The 24,051-nt window shown below is 44.3% G+C and overlaps 1 protein-coding gene across 1 annotated transcript in view; it reads left to right on the top strand.

Annotated features, from left to right (window-relative positions):
* Window positions 1-24,051, top strand: part of LOC126996371 (hemicentin-1-like) — a gene marked incomplete at its 5' end in the record, with an annotated part of 130,842 nt that overhangs the window by 12,982 nt on the left and 93,809 nt on the right. Inside the window, 1 exon segment of the mRNA XM_050856741.1 lies at window positions 14,022-14,222. Coding sequence (XP_050712698.1) covers window positions 14,022-14,222 — 201 coding nt within the window.

Raw genomic sequence — 24,051 nt, 5'->3', positions numbered from 1 at the left:
TTTTTACGTCGTTGCCTGTTGCGCCGGTAGGCATCTTCCTGGTGTGGCCTGATGGTCGGCCCAAGGCTTCTTCCAGGTGGGGCCTGATGGTCGGCCCAGCCCGTTCTGGCGCAGGCGAGTGTTTATAGTGGCGCCATCTTCCATTGGCTCATGCTGCCCCCCGGAACTCGTTCTTGATTCGCTTGGACGGCTTCCTCTAGAGTCCGGGTTGATGGGTGGTCTTCAGGACAGCATGTGGGTAGTTTCAAGCCACTCGGCGGTGACTGAAAAATCCGAGTGGTAGCGTGGGGATTCGAACCCGCGTCGTCCATCACGCGGTAAATGTGGGCCCAGTACGCTACCAGTTCGGCCACCGCCTACCAGTATATGGATAGCAACTGCGCGGGGGGAGAAGAACTGGCGGAGACGATACAGAACGCCAAACCTCGAGGAAGCTGATTTAGCGAGAGAGATGTGAAGTTTCCAGTTGAGATTTTGAGTTAAGGATAGACCGAGGATGTTTAGTGTTGAAGATGGTGATAGCTGAGTGTTGTCGAAGAATAGGGGAGAGGTGTTTGGAAGATTGTGTCGAGTTGATAGGTCGAGAAATAGAGTTTTTGAGGCATTGAAGGACACAAGGTTCCTTCTGCCCCAATCGGAAATGATAGCAAGGTCTGAGGTTAAGTGTTGTGCAGCCTCCAGTCTGGAGTCGTGTACTTCCTGTTGTGATGGTCTTCTATTGAAAGAAGTTGAATGATGCAGAGTGGAGTCGTCGGCGTATGAGTGGACAGGACAGTTTGTTATGGAAAGAAGATCATTGATGAATAACAGGAAGAGGGTGGGTGATAGGACAGAGTCCTGTGGAACACCACTGATGATAGGTTTAGGGGAAGAACGGTGACCGTCTACCACCGCGGAGATAGAACGGCCGAAAAGGAAACTAGAGATAAAGGAACAGAGAGAGGGATAGAATCCGAATGAGGGCAGTTTAGAAAGCAAAGTTTTGTGCCAGACTCTATCGAAGGCTTTCGATATGTCTAGCGCAACAGAGAAAGTTTCACCGAAACGGCTAAGAGAGAATGACCAAGAGTCAGTTATGAGAGCAAGAAGATCGCCAGTAGAACGCCCCTTGCGGAACCCATACTGGCGATCAGATAGAAGGTTAGAAGTGGAAAGGTGCTTTTGAATTTTCTGGTTAAGGATTGATTCAAAAGCTTTAGATAGACAGGAAAGTAAAGCTATAGGGCGGTAGTTTAAGGGATTGGAACGGTAACCCTTCTTAGGCACAGGCTGTACAAAGGTATACTTCCAGCAGGAAGGAAAGGTAGACGTTGATAGGCAGAGACGAAAGAGTTTGACCAGGCAGTTAATCAACACGGAAGCACAGTTTTTAAGGACAATAGGAGGCACTCCATCAGGTCCATAAGCCTTCTGAGAGTTGAGGCCAGAGAGGGCATAGAAAACATCATTTGGAAGAATCTTAATAACAGGCATAAAGGAGTCAGAGGGGAGATGAGTAGGAAGAATATGCCCAGAATCGTCCAGAGTAGAGTTCTTACAGAAAGTTTAAGCGAAGAGTTCAGCCTTAGAGACAGATGAGACGGCAGTGCTGCCGTCAGGGTTAAGGAGAGGAGGGAAAGAGGAAGAAGTGAAATTGGAGGAGATATTTTTGGCTAGATGCCAGAAGTCACGGGAAGAATTAGAAGAAGCAAGGTGTTGACATTTTCTATTGATAAAAAAAGTTTTGGTAAGTCGGAGAATAAATTTGGCACGATTCCGGGCTGAAATGTAAAGGTCATAGTTAGCGGGAGTTCGAAGGCTCTGGAACCTTTTGTGAGCTGCATCTCTATCTTTAATAGCACGAGAACAAGCATGATTAAACCAAGGCTTTTTAGCATGAGGAGTAGAGAAAGAACGTGGAATGTATGCCTCCATTCCAGAGACAATCACCTCTGAGATACGCTGTGCACACACAGAGGGTCTCTCTCCTGGAAGCAATTACTTTACTTTCATTCATTTTGATGCTGAATGTGATTATTCGTTGATCGCTAGAACTAAAAACTGGACCAACATTTACTTCGTTAACTAGATCAGCTGTCGTTGAAAATATAAGGACTAGTATATCATTTTCCCGAATCAGTTCCTGAACGTGTTGATGTAAATCACTTTCTAATAAATTTGTGTACAGGTCGAGCACTGTATGAGTGTTCAACGTTTCGCCCCATCTTTTCACTGCCAAGTTAAAGTCCCCCACAATTACTGCCTCGCAACTGCTACTTGTTTCTAATATTAATCCACTTAACGCGTGGTCGATATCAAGAGTCTTCCCTGGCGGTCTATAGATTAGTCCAACTACTATTGTACGAGAGTTATTTTTAAATTCAATGAAGACCGTGTCCACATTGGTTATAATATCTGTTTTCACGGATACTGGATGGAGAGAGTTGTGGATATATAAAATAACGCCTCCATCCTGTCTGTTCTCTCTTTCGTGACTAAAAATCGTATAACCTGGTAATCTATATTCCGCAATGAAATCCCTATTTGAAGTGTCTGTCTAGGATTCTGTGACTCCGATGATGTGATAATGATTTGTAGCTGCGAGTGCTTCTAAGTCTTCAAATTTGTTACGTAGGCTAAGAACGTTTATATAGCAAGTTTTACTATGAGTCGAGTCGGGGGTTGCGCGGGTTGAGTGCTTCCTCAAGGTGGAGCTGCTGATGTCCTCACCTTGGCGTTTTTTGGCTTTCGAAGAGCCAATTGGTCACAGAGCAGCCTCCCGAAACGGGCTGCTCCAACAGGGTTTAAGTTGTCGGCATTGGCAAGGAACAAGTCTGAATCGTAGTAAAAATTGTTCCACAAGTTAACGAGCTGGACGTTTTCTTGTGAGCAAAGGGACTGAAGTCTGTTGTTTGTGCTGAAGGCCTTACTGTAAAAGCTAGGTTCCGCACCGATCCTCGGGAGGATTCCAGAGATTATGATGGTACTGGCATCCATTTTTCGTGTATACTGCTTGATCATGCGGCGGTATTTTTCAAATAGTTCCTCAGAACGGAACGTCATTTGTGCCCGTGTGAATGACAAAGAGGGTGTTTTGGTCGGCATTACTCGTGATATCATGGCACGCTGCGGAGATGTCGTCCAGTCTAGCACTTGGAAAACAGTAACGTTTTCTGCGGATGTTTGATGAACGACCACAGAACTCAACCACCTGGCCACGCACCATGGAGTCCCCAACTAGGAGAGTCTCAAACTCACCCTCCATGGTGTTTGTCAGCACCTGGAACCTACTGAAGGTGGTGGGGGTTAGTAAATGTTTCATTGCCTGCTTCGGTTTGGCTCCATTCCTTACAGGTTGGAACCCGTCATCCTGTGAAGCAGGAAGAGAACCGTTATGTGGGACAGGCTGGGAGTTGGGCTGTGAGGCAGGTTGGGAGTTAGCCTGTGAGCCAGGCTGGGGGGTTTGCCTGTGAGCCAGGCTGGGGGGTTTGCCTGTGAGCCAGGCTGGGGGTTTGCCTGTGAGGCTGGCTGGGGGTTAATCTGTGAGGCAGGCTGGGAGTTAATCTGTGAGGCAGGTAACTCGTCCTCCCGTGAAGCAGGAGGGTCGTTTAGAGGGGGCATAGTCTCGGTGGAGGGCCTCTCCACCATCGATGATGGAGTCACTGCCACGTTGTTAGCAACAAATTACTGAAGGGCTTCAAACTTCTTTCTCCATTTCTCAATTCGGTCACAGCCTGCTTAAGTCTTAATCTTTGAAAACGGAGGCGACAAGTTCTACTCAACTGAAAGTACTGAGCCGCAAAACGTCAGGAACAGACGTCACACTTAATGAGTCTCGAAGGCATTGTTAAAAATCAAAGCAGGTTCGCTATTTGGGCAAATATCAAAAAAGCGCTCTCGAAATAACTTAAAGTGTGGCCATATATTAAATTGGATAAAGAATGTACATGGAAATTAGATACTGCTGTGTTAGATGCCTCCAACACTGTGAGTTCGCTCCACAGGGTCTTGAAAACGCCTCAAAGACCAATCGCTTGTCCTGAGCCTCGGTCACGAGAGACTTTCACAACACGGCGCTTTTCAGCTATTATCCTCGTAGTTTTGTCCCATAGAACATGGCCGGCGTAGTCACCCAAAGCAAAGCTGGCAAGGGAGGAGAGGAACCAGCAATTCGTTCTCACTTTCCGAATCGTCTAGCACCACTCCGCGACCCTTGCGAGGCCTGGCCAGTGGCACCTGTCACCAGGTGTGCTCCACCAACTCTAGAGAGTATCAGACGCCCTGCCAGAGATACCAAAAAGCTGAAATATTCCTTGAGTATAAGAAAAACTCTCAGAAACTCCACCTAGAAGCCAGGAGGTATAACCTCAAAAGGCCCACGAAGGACATCTCTTTCAGGAAAAAAAGAACAAGATCCAGCTGCTATGCAGAATAGGGATGGGAGTACCGTCGTTAGAGGGGAGTGACGGGGAGCTCACACCAACAACTGGTTCCCAGAGAGGCTTTTTATTGTAGAGGTCACCACACTCCTCTACACCGCGGGCCTAAATAATTAGGGCACGGTCCAGCTAACTAAGACCCTGGAACTCCAACCATTGTCTCATAAAGAGATCCTCTGCCTGCAGTCCAATCCACCACTGCTGCTCCCCAGAGGCTTCACCATGACCCTGGCACGGGAGGAAGATCAGGTATTACACCTTGTCCTAGGGTGATATGAGGCTATGCAAGGCAGGGGCGTCTAGTTCCCTGAGGTGAAAAAACTTCACCCGCATACCAGGAAACACTTCGCCCGCATACCAGGAGAAGGAAGAGGGGGTGGGGGAGGAGGAGGAAAAGGACAAGGAGGAGGACGGTAGGATGCTCTGTAAGTATTGAGTTTAATTAATTAGTATTTGGAAAAAAAATGGTAGGTAAGAAGATGGAAGTGGAGAAAAAGGAGAAAAAGGATGAGGAGGAATAAAAAAAGAGGGAATAAAGGAAGACAGAATATGGACACCTCACCAATCTTTTGTCCTTCTACAATAAAGTATTTGAGGCGGTAGACAGATATGAAAATAATTATGATGTAATCTATCTTGATTTTAGTAAAGCGTTTGACAAAGTTCCTCACCAACGACTGTTGCTTAAATTACTGGCTCACGGAGTAGAGGGTAAAGTTTTGAACTGGGTCAAGGAGTGGCTTAGCAATGGGAAGCAAAGAGTGCAAATCAATGGCAAAAGATCTGACTGGGGCTGTGTTTCGAGTGGGGTACCACAAGGTTCGGTATTAGGTCCACTTTTTTATTATTTATATCAATGGCTTAGATACAGGGATTAGTAGTGATGCCAGTAAATTTGCAGATGATACCAAGATCGGTAGAGTAATTGAGTCGGACCAAGACGCTAGTATTCTCCAGGATGAACTAAACAGATTGTATGACTGGGCGGATAAATGGCAGATGGAGTTCAATGTAGGGAAGTTCAGTATTCTGAGTGTAGGTAGGAACAACCCCTCACATAACTATTGCTTAAATGACACTCATAAGCAGGTCTGAGTGCGAGAGGGATTTAGGGGTCTTAGTGAGCTTTGATCTCCGTCCAAGGGCACAATGCATTCAAGTTAGAAATCGAGCAAACAGAGTACTGGTATTTATTTCAAGGTGCGTAAGCAACAGAAGCGCCGAAGTCTTCCTCAAACTATATAAAGCATTAGTTAGACCTCATCTTGATTATGCGGTTCAGTTCTGGTCACCTTACTATAAAATGGATATAAAAATGTTAGAATCGGTGCAGAGGAGGATGACTAAGATGATTCAGGGGTTAAGAAACTTGCCATACGAGGAAAGACTCAAACAGTTAAACTTCCATTCTCTAGAAAGGCGAAGGGTGCGTGGAGACATGATCGAGGTTTATAAATGGATGAAAGGCTTTAATAAGGGGGATATTCATAAGGTTTTGTTGGTAAGAGAACCGGGTAGGACACGTAGTAATGGGTTTAAACTGGATAAATTCAGATTCAACATTGGTTTACTAACAGAGTGGTAGATGAGTGGAACAGGCTGAGCAGTCATGTGGTGAGTGCCAATACAAGTTTCACATTAAAAAAATAGATTAGTTAAATTCATGGACAGTAATAATAGGTGGGGTTAGATTCACGGGAGCTTAGGTTCAAAGGAGCTGGCTTGCACAGGCCTATCGGCCTCTTGCAGACTCCTACGTTCTTATGTTCTTAGGTTCTTAGGTTTAGGCAACATAAAGCCTATCGGCTAATCACAATGTTGCCTCCAATTCATCAGACACCATCGTGACTTGTAAAATACAGTAGTTACAGCGCCGTGTACGTTCTGGATCGTTTGGTTCCTATCACAATGAGGTAACGGTGAGGGCAGTAATAAATTAGGTAAAAAATTATATAAAGTATATATGCTAGGGATATTACGGAGTGGGTAGCAGTTCCGTAGGTTTCTATAAATTCACATAAATCTAAACAAAGCCACAATCCCTCATATTTTTGGGAGACTGGAATCAAGTGAGGGTGATCGCGAGGGGCAATTCACACTCTATTTTTGGAGCGATTAAATATGTTCATGTACTATGTCATGGTAATTAATTGAGATGTTATAGACTGCCTCTTCTGTGTTCTGTTTCATAGTGTTGAGAATATGGAGCATTACTATCAGTGGTTCTTGTTCTTTTGAGAACGCAGTTATCTGGTAAGGACATTAAAACCTATTACTTTTCTCTCCTCAACTGGGAAACTCAATGTCGGTAGTTTGCGGGCCTGAGATTCGAACACCCGCCTTGGCAGTCGGCGCGCAGCTCAACCAGCTGCCCATACTTCCTTTCGGTAGTTGACAAATGGGTACCTAGAAAAACCTGGGGAGGGTAATTTCGGTAACTCGTAAGTTACACTAGCCCTGTGTCGAGTTAGGGGTTCTCTCTTACAACAAATAGGCTCAAATGGCCAACAGGACGGAGATGAGCACAGCTGCCACGTGGTACAATAGCGTGTGTTCCCCTTCTTGTTCCTTCAAACTCCGAATATTATAATTCTATCTTCGCTGTGTTGGCAGTCTGTATACTGAATCCATCTATTGCTCATAAAAGACAGGCTTCATGTAATCTAAGGTGGTGGTGTCATATACATATATTTTTACGGTACGGGAGAAAGCTCAAGGGTATTAAACAAAGAAAATAACTATAAAAAAAAAGGTAATCGCTGCACCTGCACAGCAAACTGCAGTGGCCAAAAGAGATTGATTTCGGATGAACATGTGTCTTGATACTCCACTCTTGAAAGAATTCAAGTCGTATGCAGGAGGAAGTTAAGACAAAGGAAAGCTGCTCCAAAGTTTACCAGTGAAAGGACTGAAGCAATGAAAATAATGGTTAAGTCTTGCGTATACGTATTTTGATAGCAAAGGGATGAATTAGAGTAGAATGTCATGTGCAACCGGGCCGCGAGAGGGGTGGAGGCATGCAAATAGCAAGTTCAGAAAAGCAGTCGGCGTGAAAATATTGATAGGATTTAGAAAGAGAGTCAAGTTTTAGGAGGAATTTTAAAGGTAGGAGACCGTCAATAAGACGGGAATTGATGAGACTCCACTCTCTCCAAATGGGCTGAATGCCTCGAGCCTTTTACACGTAAGATGTATACTCACTCCATACGAGTGTGGCCAATCCCTTCCATATGGGGGAGGCGGTGGGTGAGTGGCTAGCGTGCGGGCACGGCGTTCTGAAGGACGCAGGTTCGCGTCCCACCCGACGCTACAAACAAGATGGCAATTTTTCAGTCATCACTGAGTGGCCCACGACTACCCACATGCTATCCTGAAGACCATCTATCAACTCTGACTCTAGATTCTCTCTGCGCCATAACAGGCTAGGGCTAGGCCGACCACCAGACCCTACCAAGAAAGCCTACGGCAGCATATATGTAACTAACTACTAAATAGGGAGCATACGCCCGGGGGTACACCGCCTCACTCACTCGTCGCCCATACTCCCGGCGGGCCTCCCGAGTAAGCTCCCACGCAGCTACCATAGTCCTTCCCGACAGGATCTGCTTTTGGTCCATCCATTTCTTAGTTTAATTCTTTGTCCCACTTTATCAGTACTCAAATGATCTCACCGTCTCGTATCCCTGGTAGGGCGATCCGGCTTAAGTTGTTATTGGAGACTAGAGTTCGGGGATAAACAAGGGAAAAAGAAAATATACATTTATTTAAAATTAAATGGAAGTAATTGCCTTACGCAATATTTTATGCTCAGACGATTATAACACTCTGGCCTATTCAGCAATGGATACAACATATGACAAACGACATGTCTTAGACATAATACTACAATATGTGCTCAATTGTTGCCAATAATAATAACACTCGTCATTTCACAAGCAGTGGCTTGTATCTCTCTGCTTGCATCACAATAATTAAGTACTCTCCTTACAAATCCTAATAACACATTCATATAGTATAATCTACTACAATTCACGGAAGCACCAAATTATACCACACCCAGTGGTTTCTACCTTTGCTTTACATCGCAATAAAATAATCACAATCCTGTCCCACTCACAATCCTACTTCACATCTCCTACATTATAATCTCCAGGACAATACAGTCGGTTTCCCTTAGATTCTAGAATTTCTACTCACGATTAAGATCACAACAGCCATTCTCAGCTGAGTGAGTAGCAGGTCTGCTTGAAGCAAGATCAAGGTTCGGTCTGATCATACCACCGATATCTAGGTCACATTTTTCTTTGCTTGAGGCGGAACTACATCCTTGACACGCCTTAATTTTCTACATAACCAGTAGCCAATCCTTCTTGTCAACAACCATTGGCTCGCTCATTATGTTATATTGTTTACTTCTCCTGCCATTCGTGATTCACTCTTAAGACACTCCCACAGTGACTTCTCTGTTCAGTTATTCGCTTAAAGTATGTCGTTACACCGCACGTCATATGTTTAGAGTTTTCTGAATGGTCATCCACAATTTCTGACCACGCCTACTGGGTATCTATTTTCTGTATCTGGGTCTGTGTATTTTCCGTTACCCTCCGTGTTAGTGCTTGTCTTATCAGATGTTTACGACTTTGTATATCTGACTAATTGCTTTCCTTCCCTTTCCTATCATATTTACAATTCTTGTCTCTATTTCTCCATCCGGTATTTGCCTCTGATTGGGGTCACTATTATAATGTGCTGTTATGGTTTTCTGGGTCCCGACACTGCTAACTTGCCCCAGTCATAAGTTACGTGGGTGTCCCCTTGGGCTTCTCATCTCAGGGTTTTCTCATACAGAAACAAAACCCTGTGAGCAGGAACAACGTCCGAAAGGCTTGGCACATGCCAATATACCCGGAGTTTGCGTTCACAGACTAAGCAGGTCTCGATTCAGTTTCAAGGAGTAGTCGCTGGTTCGACACGAAGACATTCTAGTGATACCCCGGTGCTCCTGCGGTACCAAAGGCATCGACACGCCTCTCTAAGTCACTATTCAGTGTCAATGTATCACATCCAAACAGTAAGGCAGGGAACACAAGCGATTTATAGATTCGATTCTTTGTCCGCCTGCATAGATATCGACGGATTGGCCGTCGAGTGACTTCCTGGTAAGACCCACCATTGTTATGCACTGCACTGCCAAACTATGTAAAACTTCTGGTGACCTCGACATCCTCATTACATGCATGAACATTGAACTGTGTCATCCAGCAAGCCAGCAAACGACCAAACCTTGATTTTGACCCAAGAGACCGATCGGTCCCAGAGGCTTCGCCTCTTCATGCAGCACTTCGAGAGGCATCACCAGGACTACCAGCGATTCCGTGAGAAGTACAACATCATAAGCAAAAACAAGATCAGTGACCTTGATGTCGCCAACAGATGTTCCGCAACGACTTTGACATGTAACTCTGCCTAATGCTGCATCCATGCAATTGTCGGAAAGTGTAGGAGCAAGGACGCAGCCCTGCCTCCCCCCTGAGTTAACAAGCCGGAAACGTCTCACCCACAATTGACAGCTCAGTAAAGGCCAGTCATCAAATCAATAATTCTAGTAATAATCCCAAGGATCCGCAGATTGTCCCGGAGTGCCTCACGATGCACTGAGTCAAATGCCTTCTTGAGATTGAAATTCACGTAGGCGTTCCACAAGGACGTAAAGTGCAAGGATCCGGTCAATTGTTGACTTGCCGGGCGTGACCACGGAATACCTGAAACCCTGAAACTTCAGCAGATGATATGGAATTCGAATCAGCAACAATGAGCGAGCACCTTGCCCGGCACACAGAGCCGTGTAATACCACGGAAATTGATGCAATCCTCTTGATCCTCTTTCCCTTTCCCGATAGGGACAACCAACCCCAAGTCAAAAAGAATGACACCGTACTGCCACACGATAAACGGAACTGCATGCAGCCCACGGATCATGGCTTCACCCCCAGCTTTCAATATATCTGCAGTGATATAATGGATTTCAGCTGACTTTCCACCCTTCAACTTCTTCACAACCTCTCTCTCTTCCGCAAGAGAGGGATGAGTTTCGTCTTTTAGTGGATCACCAGCCGCCATTTGCAACCAAGCCTGAGGAAGCTGCCCACTTGTAGGTTCTACCGCGTACAACTACCTTACGTACCTGGCCCAACGACCCCGGTACTGATCCGCATCTGATACCATCTGCCCATCAGCAATTCGGATAGCAGTTGTCCGAGATGTGGATTTGGAGCGGGGCTTCTTTAGAGGTCAAAAGACAGGACTAAGGTCGTTTGCATTTAGACAACTTTCGACATCCTTAGCGAAACCTCTGATGTACCTCTCGTTATTCCTCCTTTGAAGGGTTCTAGTCCTTTTGTGAGAGAGTACTGTATTGCTCTGAGTACCCATTCAACCCGGCAGCACGACTCTTCTCTATATTATTCAGTGTCTCCCTCGAGGCAACGCCGCTCCTTGACATTGAGCGCTCTCCAATGTACTCTTCGACTGCTAAGAGAGTTTCACTTTTAAAGGTATCCCACAACTCTCCAGTGTCCTTCAAAGTACCAAACACTTTAAACCGATTTAGGTCTACCACTGCATACTCCTGAACACACGCCTGGTCCCTACGTTTCTCAAGATGGAACTATCGCCGATTGCATTTTGTGATTGTTTGGGGATCTGATGTGTATCCTCAGTTTTGCAACAACGTCTATGGTCGGTCTGAAATAACTCAGCACTCCGGAAAACCGTATAGTTCCGAAGGATCCTCCAACAAGTACTAACAAGGATGTGATCGATCACCTTTGCCACACCACCAGCATTGCTATACAAAGTCTAGCGTGAGGCTCGCTCCTCTGGAATCAGAAAACAAGCAGCCTTCTGGTCTTTGCAAAGTTCAGAAAGGGTTAATTGTTTTCTTTCCTGGTGCCAGTCATGGCGACTAAATTATAAATCGTAGTCATCTCTCTTTGTACCAGTAACGGCACTGAAGGCGCCCAATGCAATGAGTGTGTCGCGTGGGGGGCTTTGGTCAACTAGAGTCGAAATTGCCGTTGAACATCTCTTTCTCCTAAAGTTCGCACATTTTGGTAGAAACATACACTGTAAAAAGATATATGAAGCCTAATGTGTGCTTCAACCTCACCAACATCACACACTGATCAGGCGGAGTAACCCCAATGACAGTGCACTGCAATCGGTTAGAAGTGGCTCCAGCTACTGTTTTGCAACGACCACGAACGCTTTGGCCTCACCAGTAGTAGGTGTGATACTCCCCCACTGAACTCTACATTGATAGATCTCTTCGTCTCAGAGAGCCCCACTATATCCACTCGCAGTCTCTTGAGCTCAACTAACAGATAGGGTAGTCACTGATCATCGGAAAGGCTCGAGATGTTCCAGGCACCCACAGTCGGAGATTAACCTTGGGTCTGGCTCGACGAGTTCGTGTCTCGTCTCCACCACCCTGGGGGTCCCTAAGAGAAGGGGGTGGGTGTGGTCGGGGCTGCGATGTCGGCACAGTCGTCTGTGCCGACTACTTAAGAATGATGAAGGGCTGTCGTGACGACAGTCTTCGCCTAATGTAGGACGTTCGTGACGACTGTCGGCTCAGAAATATTGGCTAACACTGCCGCCATCAAGAAATTTTTATTTTTATTTTGCAATCACAAGCATACCAACAACTTCTGGGCATGGTTACGTTTCGCTGGCACAAACTTGTGAGCCGCACAGTACGCACGCACTCCTTTTGCCTCGATCTCTCTTGTGTTGAATGACACAACTCGGGTTGCCACCCTGAGGTCAGAAAAATGTGGAATGTAACATTTCACTCTCCAATAGGGAATAGATTCATATTTAAAGGAACGGGTGGCAACCCTAAAATTTCTCGAACATGCAATAAGTGACAGCCGCAGCACGCTGCTGGTGGAGGCAAGAGGGAGTGGGGAGGGACGTTACGTCGCGTATTTTACACGTATTTTAGGACGCACCTTTGACAAATTTTACGGGCTGGTTTTGTGATTAACCGAAAAATGCGCTCACTACAATTTTAAGATACTGAATTTTATTAGCTTGACCATTCAGATAATAAAATACCGTACGGAACAAATGCCGTTCCGTATTGGTTCAAAACGGAACGATACATTTCATTCTCGAATACAGATCGATTTCGTATTTCAAGGAACGGGAAGGCTGTAGCCAAGACAGTCGCCAAGACAGTCGCAAGGACGGTCAGGAAGACCGTCGGCCAACTCCTTGGCAACTGTTGGCCAGCTAGTCGGCCAACCAGTTGACAGACACTATGGAAGACTGTCGTCAAGACCGTCTGCGACTGTCTGCCAATCGGTCGGCAGATTCGTGGCTGTCATAGACATGGCGCCATTTCAAAAATTGACCGTTGAGACTCGTTTTGAGACTAGTTGGCAGCATGCCGCAGACATTCTGCCAACTAGTTGGCCGAATGTCCCAGACAGTCGGCAATCATGGTAGCCGACACCAAGACGCCAAAAATTCTTGGAGCGTGGGAGCCGAATTGTCAAATGCAGAAGTCGCTGGGATGTCTTGGCCCAGAGTCGGCACAGTGTGAACGGGGCTTTAGATTCCACTATGTCCAGGAGAGCTGTGTTAGTGGAGCCCCCCCCCCCCCCCCACACACACACACACATGAAATGCATACTCCATACCAGGACAAACAAGGCCCCTGTAAATGGATAGCAACTGTGCGGGGGAGAAGAACTGGCAGAGACGGTACAGAATGCCCAGCCTCGAGGAAGCTGATTTAGTAAGAGAAGAGATATTAAGTTTCCAGTCGAGATTTTGAGCGAAGGATAGACCGAGGATGTTTATTGTTGAGGAAGGTGATCGCTGAGAATTGTCAAAGAATAGGGGATAGTTGTTTGGAAGATTGTGTCGAGTGGATAGGTGGAGAATCTGTGTTTTTGAGGCGTTGAAGGACACCAGGTTCTTCTTGCTCCAATCGAAAATAATAGCAAGGTCTGAGGGTAAGCGATATATATATATATATATATATATATATATATATATATATATATATATATATATATATATATATATATATATATATATATATATATATATATATATATATATATATATATATATATATATATATATGTGTGTGTGTATATATAATGTGTTCATAAAGGAAACTGTCTTGGCAATTGTGATTTTTTAATATAAAGTATTCTGTTTCAACTCCTCCTCCTCCTCCTCCTCCTCTTCCTCATCCTCCTTCTCCTCCTACTCCTCCTTCTCCTCCTCCTCCTCCTCCTCATGCTCTTGTGTCTTCTTTCTTCTCCTTCTCCTTCTCCTCCTCCTCCTCCTCCTCCTCCTCCTCCTCTTATCATTATTTTCTCACAACACAACTCGCCTCTGCCAGGTTCCTCTTTCTCTTTTTTGTCTTTTTTTTTTTTACCTCTTCCGTGTTTTGGTTTGCTCCGCATTCTCCTCCTCCTAATCATCATTCTCCTGCTTCTTTTCCTTGTCGCCCTCCTTCTCTTCTTTCTCCTTCTCTTTTTCAAACAACTCATCACTGACGTCGTCTTTCCTCGCCATCACCAGGGTCACCGCCAGCTCGAGTGGTATGGCTGCAGGGAGGGCGAATTGTGGATGCCAACTCCACCGTGACCCCTTCGGGCAGCACCGTGAACGACCTGCAGGTGCCGGCCTCCAGGAAGGACCTGCGGCTGCCCTTCACATGTCAAGCTTCCAACAATGACGTTACGACTCCTCTGGTCGCTTCCCACCACCGCAACGTTAGCTGTAAGTATAGTGATATATTGATTTCCTTGAAATCTCTCTCTCTCTCTCTCTCTCTCTCTCTCTCTCTCTCTCTCTCTCTCTCTCTCTCTCTCTCTCTCTCTCTCTCTCTCTCTCATTAAAAGTCCATTCCTGTGTGCGTTCTTTTAATTTATTATTAAAATTCTTTGATTTAGTGTTTGTGCTTCTTTTTTAATGTGACAGATACTCTTATTCCTTTGTTTTTATGTGCGATCTACGTGTTAATGAGTGTCTAGTCTTACTCTCTTTCTTTATTTAGGGCTGTGGGTGGTTTACTGTTACGTTTTATCTCCTTGCTCTGGAAATAGGGAGATAAAAAGAAGGAGGGAAAACAAGGTGGTATATAAATTGCTCCGTACAATAAAGAGACGGAGAGCGAGATAAATAAGAATGGAGAGAAGAGATAGATTGTTTTATTTACTCTGGCATTTACTCACTTCGTTGGGTATTTGTAAGGTTTCCTTGTTTTAACGCTGATTCATATATTCTTTTCACGGTGGGGGCGTATAATTTTTACCTAATAATTTATCTTTCCATTGTTGAGGTTTTGAACTACACTGGAATATTACATAGGAAATATTATAGTAACTTACCCACGATTGCAACTATCCAATTTCATCAAGCACGCCACTAGTTTCATGAATCGATCAACGATGATCTGAAACGTATATCTAGGTGATGTGAGAGGTGGAACATGAAAGCGAATTCTTCACAGTCCAGATGTCTTCTTGTTTCTAGATCCCCCACTGTCCTTCTATTTTACGGTGATCTGCTTTACGAGGATTCAGTGCCAGACAGACGTGATGCGCTGACTAGCCTGGGAACCTTGCTCGACTCAAGACTTACTTCTGGACATCACATTAGGTCACTGGTTACCTCAGCTTGGTGCAAGGTCGATATACTCAAAAATGCTTGTAAATGTTTTCGTCATGCGTCCATCTCTTTCACTTGCATCCATTGCTTATTTTACCTCTTTTTTTTTTTTAGGTGTTGCCTGTAGCGCCTATATTCTCTGTTGAGGGGCCTCTTGGACGGCCCCAGACCGTTGATGGCATAGGCGAATTTTATTTATAGTGGCTGCCGTGGTACATGACCCTTTGCTTGGCCCATGCTGCCCCTCGGTGCTCCTCTTGACCTAAGTCGCTGGGTTGAATGAAGATCCGGGCAGCACGTGGGTAATCTTCCGCCACTCGGCGATGACTTGAAAAATCAGCGTGTTTTGGAGGGACTCGATCCTAGGGCCACGGGCTCACCACGCCCGCACACCAACCACTCGGCCATCGTCTCTCCAACTACTTGAGTATTGTGCACCGGTGTGATCCTCGGTTGCCGCTTAGCATTACATTTTCATGATAAAGTTGTGCTTACCGCTAGTTTCCTCTGTGATGGCTCTATCTTGAGTGACTTGCGTCATTGTCGCAATGTCAGCAGTGAATGCAAACTCGCTCACAGTGCCGTATGCGCCGTCCATGAAAACACGCCTCGCTTCGAATCTGCTATCGCATTGCTTCTTGCCACATGTGGTTAATGATTAGAACTCGTTGATTGAATATGCCTGTATTGCAAGGGATATTCACTGTTTCAAAGGTAAGGCAAACATAATTGTATATGGCCTTTTTTGTTAGTTTCTAGTTTTTTTCGTTGTGTTTAATAATAGACAATACTAGAAATAACGGATTACCCATTCAGTCGAGTCGATGTAACACAGACATTGGAAATAGTTTCTTTTCAAACCGAGTTATCCGCCACTGGAACAATCTTCCCTCAGAAGTAGTAAATGCGAATACCATCACCTCCTTCAAATATAGAATCGACCGTCATTTCGCTGCGTCGGGAGTAAACTGAATAACGAGGGGCTTTCATCTGCTCCTCAATATCGAGGTGCTTTCATCTGTTCCTCAAGCCCCAAGTGGTGGTCGAGCAGATTAAATCACCCAAGCGGGCGACCTCGTAATGAGCCAATAGGGTTTCTGTTGCCTGCATTTCCATGTTTCCCTCCCACCCTCCTCCTCCTTCCCTCCATCTATTCCCCTCCTCCTCCTCCTCCTCCCCTCCCATCTTCCCGCCTAATGAAGGTTCGCACCCCCGCCCACTTCTCCCCAACTGCTCCGCCTTGACCTCATTTCACACTACTAAAAAAAGTAGTAATCTCCAATTTGTTTGTTTCAATTCTTACTGAAACATTATTTTACCATAATTTTTCCCTGTGCCTCTCACTTATTTCCTTTCTAAAATCAGTAACAACTTAAGAGAGAGAGAGAGAGAAACAAATAAAGAAAAAGGAAATAAAGTGTATTAAAGAAATAGAGAGAGAGAGAGAGAGAGAGAGAGAGAGAGAGAGAGAGGAGTCATCCCAAGCGATATAAAAGTGGAGACTTCATTCATATTCAGTTCAGTGAAGTGAGGTATTTTATTTTGTGAGCAATTTTTCGCTCCAGTCGGCAAGTCTTATTAAGTCTGATTGAATATTCTCGCAACTTTGACTGTTCATTACCGTACCTCCTAATTTGGTGTCGTCGGCGAATTTGGCTACTTTTGATAGGATATCAGTTTCTAAGTCGTTCACGTAACTTATGAATAGTGCTGGCCCCATGACCGAGCCTTGGGGCACGCCACTGGTGACGGGTTGCCAATCCGATGCTTCACCGTTAAGAACTACACGTTGTTCTCTGTCCGTGAGCCAGCCATGAATCCACGCACATAGATGGTCGTTAATACCGTGGGAACGCAGTTTAGAAATAAACCTTACGTGAGGAACTTTATCAAACGCTTTCTGAACATCTAGGTAAATTACGTCATATGGGCTTCGGGGGTCCCAACATGTATAAACATCGTTGAAAAAGGTTAATAGGTTGGTAAGGCAAGACCGATTACTACGAAATCCATGCTGACTATCAGTTATCAAATCATTTGTTTCAAGGAAAGAGATAATTTTATCCCTGATTATTTTTTCGAATAGTTTAATTAGGACAGACGTAAGGCTGATGGGACGATAATTATTAATCTATTGACAGCAAGGGAGGCCGTTCAAGGGCAATTAAACAAAATAGCAACAGAAAAACCATTTATGCCCTGCTCCAATAAAAGGACACAGAACAAGAGGCTAAAAGAGGTCAGTTTCGAGAGGAGATTTGACACTTCTATTAATTAAAGGAGGTTAATACATACAAAGGAGTACAAAGGAGTACAAATGAAAAGCAAACAGTAACAGACCTCTTGGTCCTAGCTAGGCTGTTTTTTTTTTTTTTTTTTTTTTTTTTTACGTCGCGGCCTATTGCGCCGGTAGGCTTGTTCCCGGTGGATCCTGATGGTCGGTCCAAGGCTTCTTTCCGGTGGGTCCTGATGGTCGGCCCAGCCCGTTCTGGCGCAGGCGAGTGTTTATAGTGGCGCCATCTTGCATTGGCTCATGCTGCCTTCCCGGAGCTCATCTTTAATCCTAGAATCTAGAGTCCGGGTTGATAGGTGGTCTTCTGGACAGCATGTGGGTAGTTTTAAGCCACTCGGCGGGGGCTGAAACATCCTAGCTTGGTGGCACCGGTCGGGGATTGAACTCGCGTCCTCCTGGACGCGGGGCCGTCTTGCTATCCTTCCAGCCACCGCCTCCCCATGTTGCTAACATCTACTCTAATCTACGAGTCAGAGACACAGGACAGCAAAGGAGAAGGCTCCTTCCCTCCCACCAGTCCCTCCAGCCGAGGCTGACATGAAAAGGAAGAATACCCTGTAGTATAGAAAAAATACAATGGAATTTTACATGAACAGAAAGATCATACACGACATCTAAGCTAACATTACTTTCTGTTAGACCGGAGCAAGATAGCGGATGTTCGGGTTAGCTTCTAAATATCTGTCTAGTCGGTTTTTGAACGTGCAAATAGTTTTGCTTTCGACGACGTTTTGAGGCAGACCATTCCATCCATTGATAGCGCAGTTGAAGAAGTGTTTCGATTCATTTGAGTTGAAACGCTTCCTCGTTATTTTGTATCCATTGTTTCTTGTTACATTTGATTGAGACACTAAAATAATCATGAACATTAACGTTATCGAATCCCTTGAAAATTTGAAACACTTCTATGAGGTCACCTCTTAGCCAGCGCTGTGATAAGCTGAATAAGTTAAGTTCTTTAAGTCTGTCTTCGTACGCTGTACCCTCTCGAGTTTATCAATATCCTTTCTGTAATAGGGAGACCAAAACTGAACGAAATACTCAAGATGTAGGCGAACTAACGAATTGTACACTGTCAATATTACTTTTTTCTGATTTGTGTGCAAATGTACGACCAATAAATCTGATCAGTTTGTTGGCAGTTTTTACTACTTCTGTGCAATGTTGACTCGGTTTAAGATCGTTCGAAATTATTACTCCATGATATGTTTCTTTGTAGGCTTCAGAGAGTTGCACTCCGTTAATTTGGTAATGAATACGATCGTTGTTGATTCCGATATGCATAACCTTGCACTTTTCAATATTGAAATTCATTTGCCATGTTCGTGCCCAACTACTTAAACGTTCGAGATCAGCTTGGAAGTGCTCTTTATCCATTGTCGTAGTGACTCTGCTGGCTATTTTTGTGTCTTCTGCAAATTTCGATATTTTACACGATAGCCCCTCGTCAATGTCATTTACGTACACTAAAACCAGAACAGGTCCCAACACCGACCCCTGTGAAACACCGCTTTTGACATCTCGCAAGTCAGATGATATACCATTCATAAGAACCCTCTGTTTACGGTTGGTAAGCCAGTCTTTGAGCCACTTGTGAATGTTACCAGTTATACCGTGAGCTTGCAATTTACTAAGGAGGCGGTTGTGAGGGACTTTGTCACATGCTTTCTGAAAATCCAAATATACAATGTCAACTGATTGACTTTTATCGTGCACATTAACGATGTAGTTGAAGAAATCGATAAGGTTAGTCAAACATTAACGTTTGTTTCGAAAACCATATTGTGAATGCTTGATTAGACTGTTATCTTAAAAAAAAAAATTACCATTTCTTCGCGAATAATTGTCTCTAAAATTTTACACACGATTGACGTTAGACTGATCGGTAGATAATTACCTGGTTGCTAAGTGTCGCCTTTTTTAAAGATAGGAGTTACGTTAGCGAGTTTCCATTCTAGTGGTACTTTTCCTGTGTTTAGCGACTTTGATAATATGCTCAAGAGGGGCTTGCTGATCTGATGTTTTGCCTCTTTATGAATACCCGGGGATATTTTATCTGGGGCGGGCGTTTTGTTTACTTTAATATTATAGATAATTTGTACCATATCACTTTTTTTTTTTTACAACAAAAGAGACAGCTCAAGGGCACACACACACACACACAAAACAATAATAAAAACTACTTGCTACTTGCTGCTCCCATAAAAGAATCAAAAGAGGTGGCCGAAAGAAAGGTCAATTTCGGGAGGAGAGGTGTCCTGATACCCTCCTCTTGAAAGAGTTCAAGTCGTAGGCAGGAGGAAATACAGATGAAGGAAGATTGTTCCAGATTTTACCAGCGTGAGGGATGAAGGAGTGAAGATGCTGTTTAACTCTTCCATAAGGGTTTTGGACAGTATAGGGATGAGCATGAGTAGAAAGTCGTGTGCAGCGGGGCTCCGGGGTGGGGGGGGGGAGGCATGCAGTTAACAGGTTCAGAAGAGCAGTCAGCGTGGAAATACCGATAGAAGATAGAAAGAGAGGCAACATTGCGGCGGAATTTAAGAGGTAGAAGACTATCAGTAGGAGGAGGAGAGCTGATGAGACGAAGAGCCTTAGACTCCACTCTGTCCAGAAGAGATGTGTGAGTGGAGCACCCCCATACGTGAGATTCATACTCCATACGAGGGCGGACAAGGTCCCTGTATATGGATAGCAACTGCGCGGGGGAGAAGAACTGGCGGAGACGATACAGAACGCCCAACCTCGAGGAAGCTGATTTAGCGAGAGAGGAGATATGAAGTTTCCAGTTGAGATTTTGAGTTAAGGATAGACCGAGGATGTTTAGTGTTGAAGAAGGTGACAGCTGAGTGTTGTCGAAGAATAGGGGATAGGTGTTTGGAAGATTGTGTCGAGATGATAGGTGGAGAAACTGAGTTTTTGAGGCATTGAAGGACACAAGGTTCCTTCTGCCCCAATCGGAAATGATAGCAAGGTCTGAGGTTAAGCGTTCTACAGCCTCCAGTCTGGAGTCGTGTACTTCCAGTTCTGATGGTCTTCTATTGAAAGAAGTTGAATAATGCAGAGTGGAGTCGTCGGCGTATGAGTGGACAGGACAGTTTGTTATGGAAAAAAGATCATTGATGAATAACAGGAAGAGAGTGGGTGATAGGACAGAGCCCTGTGGAACGCCACTGTTGATAGGTTTAGGGGAAGAGCAGTGACCGTCTACCACCGCAGAGATAGAACGGCCGGAAAGGGAACTGGAGATAAAGGAACAGAGAGAGGGATAGAATCCGAAAGAGTGCAGTTTAGAAAGCAAAGACTGGTGCCAGACTCTATCGAAGGCTTTCGATATGTCTAGCGCAACAGAGAAAATTTCACCGAAACGGCTAAGAGAGGATGACCAATAATCAGTTAAGAGAGCAAGAAGATCGCCAGTAGAACGCCCCTTGCGGAATCCATACTGGCGATCAGATAGAAGGTTAGAAGTGGAAAGGTGCTTTTGAATCTTCTGGTTAAGGACTGATTCAAAAGCTTTAGATAGACAGGAAAGTAAAGCTATAGGGCGGTAGTTTGAGGGATTGGAACGGTCACCTTTCTTAGGCACAGGATGTACAAAGACATACTTCCAGAAGGAAGGAAAGATAGATGTTGATAGGCAGAGACGAAAGAGTTTGACCAGGCAGGGTGTCAGCACAGAAGCACAGTTTTTAAGGACAATAGGAGGCACTCCATCAGGTCCATAAACCTTCTGAGAGTTGAGGCCAGAGAGGGCATAGAAAACATCATTTGGAAGAATCTTAATAACAGGCATAAAGGAGTCAGAGGGGGGATGAGTAGGAGGAATATGCCCAGTATCGTCCTGGGTGGAGTTCTTACAGAAAGTTTGAGCGAAGAGTTCAGGCTTAGAAACAGATGAGACGGCAGTGCTGCCGTCAGGATTAAGGAGAGTAGGGAAAGAGGAAGAAGTGAAATTGGAGGAGATATTTCTGGCTAGATGCCAGAAGTCACGGGAAGAATTAGAAGAAGCAAGGTGTTGACATTTTCTATTTATAAAAGAAGTTTTGGTAAGTCGGAGAATAGATTTAGCACGATTCCGGGCTGAAATGTACAGGTCAAAGTTGGCGGGAGTTCGAAGGCTTTGGAATCTTTTGTGAGCTGCCTCTCTAACTTTAATAGCACGAGAACAAGCATGATTAAACCAAGGCTTTTTAGCATGAGGAGTAGAGAAAGTACGTGGAATGTATGCCTCCATTCCAGAGACAATCACCTCAGTGATGCGCTGAACACACACAGAGGGGTCTCTCTCCTGGAAACAGTAATCATTCCACGGGAAATCGGAAAAGTACATCCTCAGGTCGTCCCACCGAGCTGAAGCAAAATGCCAGAAAGCATTGCCTCTTCGGTGGGTCCAGAGGATTTACAGGAGCGATAGGACAATAGGATTTTCTACAATGTCGCTAATACTACTCAAGGATGTGTCATCAATATATCTACGGGCTTCCGGTTGCCTTTCGGATAAAATTTCTTCTGTAAAAATGGAGGCAGAAAAATCATTCAATATGTTAGCGATATTTTTATCATCATTCGTGGATTCGCCATTTACAGTTGTTATTGGGCCAATACTGGGATGAGAACTTTTTTTATATCTTACGTAGGCAAAAAAATATTTAGGATTTGTTTAGCGAGTGCTTGCAATATGAAGCTCTAGGTTTATTTTATTGAGACGTATGATTATTTTGTTTTTGTTTTTGTTTCTCGGCGTAATCTTTGGTATTCAATTTTGTCTGTTTCATTATATGTGATCAAATATTTGCGACGCGCTCGATTCTTATTCTCAATTTGGTGATTGAGTTGATTGTTCCACCACTTGGGCTTCCAGTAGGCTGTTGGTCGTCTTTTACGGTATGGTACGCATAAATTCACGGCTATACTTAAAGTTTCTGTGAATGTTTCCCAAGCTTTATTTATATCTGAGGCTGCAGAAATTTCGCTCAAGTCTGCATTCGCTAGTAAATTTCTTAGTTTGTCAAATTCCGCACGTCGGTAATCAGGTATTCTTTCTTCACTCGTTTTCATGTCCTCTTTGATTTTTATCTTAAACGAAATCATTCGATGATCGCTGTCGCTGAATTCTGTACCAACATTAACTAGGGTTTCTTTAGTTGTGAGAACAAGATCGAAGATGTTATTTTCGAGAGTTGGTTCATGCACATGCTGATAAAGCGCATTTTGTAATAAGTTACTGTACAGATCGTGACCTGAGTGTATATTTAATGTGTCTCACCAACTCTTTACTGATAAGTTAAAGTCTCCCATAATTACAGCTTCAAATTGATTGCATAAGCAAGAAATTTGTTCGAACAGTTTATGTCTATTTGCACTGCTTGGTTTGGAGGTCTATAAATAATGTCAATAACTAATTTACTTGAACGTTTTTTTTTTATTTCTACGAAAACGGTGTCTATATTATTTATTCTTTATACTTTGATAACACGTGGATTTAAACCAGCTCGAATATATAAGACGACGCCACCAACAACTCTGTTTTCTCTGTCGCGAAGAAAAATCAAATAGCCGGGTAAGCTAAATTCCACAATAAAATCTCTGTTATTTGTATTTAACCATGACTCCGCGACGACGATAATGTGGAAGTTTTCCGTTACAGCAAGTTCTTCCAGGTATATGAATTTATTTCGAATGCTGCGGGCAAATACATAACACGCGCTTATATGGTCATGGTGGGATTGGTTGGTGGTCCTTTGATTGTTTACGTGACGTTATCTATCATGGCCCGCTGTTTTTTTTTTTTTTTTGGGAGTTCTGAAAAGTGACACATGCTCACTAAGAAGTCTTCCAAGTCTAGCCGCCCCGTCGGGATTTAGGTGTACACCATCGCGTTCGTACAAATAATTTGCACTATAAAGGTTATTCCAAAAGTTCACAAACTCGACTATTTCTTGAGACATAATGACTTTAGTCGGTTGTTAGTGCTGAAGGCTTTGTTGCAAAAAGCGTTACTCTCTCTCATCCGCGGGAGGATACCAGATATCATTATGTTGTTTGTTTTTTCCTTGAATTGTAGGATCAGTATATGATACTTATCCATTAATTGTTCTGAACGATTGGCCTTTACGTCGTTTGTTCCGACAGTGAGTTTTAGTCTGAGCCGGTCATAACATCGTCGCGCGCCGCAGTGATGCCATCTACACCTATACCAGGGAAACACATGCGCCTACGTTTCTCATATGAAGCACGACCGCAAATTTCTGTTAACTGACCTCTGATCATTGAATCGCCAATTAACCGGGATTCGTGTTCCTCATCAACTTTCTCCTTTAAAATAGCAAATCGATTGAAGGTTGTGAGTTGCAACATTTTTCTAGGTGTAGAAGGCCTGGCTTCATTCCTTACAGGAATAAAACCGTCATCAGGTGCTTCGGGACTCGGATTTCTCGTGACTTGGGCATATGTCGGTTCGGTCGGGTTGGGCAAAGAAGGGACAGTGTCGCTAGCCTGCCAACTATGTTGGCCACAACAAACTCCTTCAGGGATTAGTGTTTTTTTTTTTTTTCTTTCTAGGATGTCATATTTCACTTTCAAATCGCCGTACTTACGGTCGCTAACACAAAAGCGACAAGCAGAGGAGTTTCTAAAATAATT

The sequence above is a fragment of the Eriocheir sinensis genome, chromosome 10, assembly GCF_024679095.1.
Source record: "Eriocheir sinensis breed Jianghai 21 chromosome 10, ASM2467909v1, whole genome shotgun sequence".
Classification (NCBI taxonomy): Eukaryota; Metazoa; Arthropoda; class Malacostraca; order Decapoda; family Varunidae; genus Eriocheir; species Eriocheir sinensis.
Note: the sequence above shows the minus strand (reverse complement) of the source record. Positions and strands in the feature narration are given on the sequence as shown.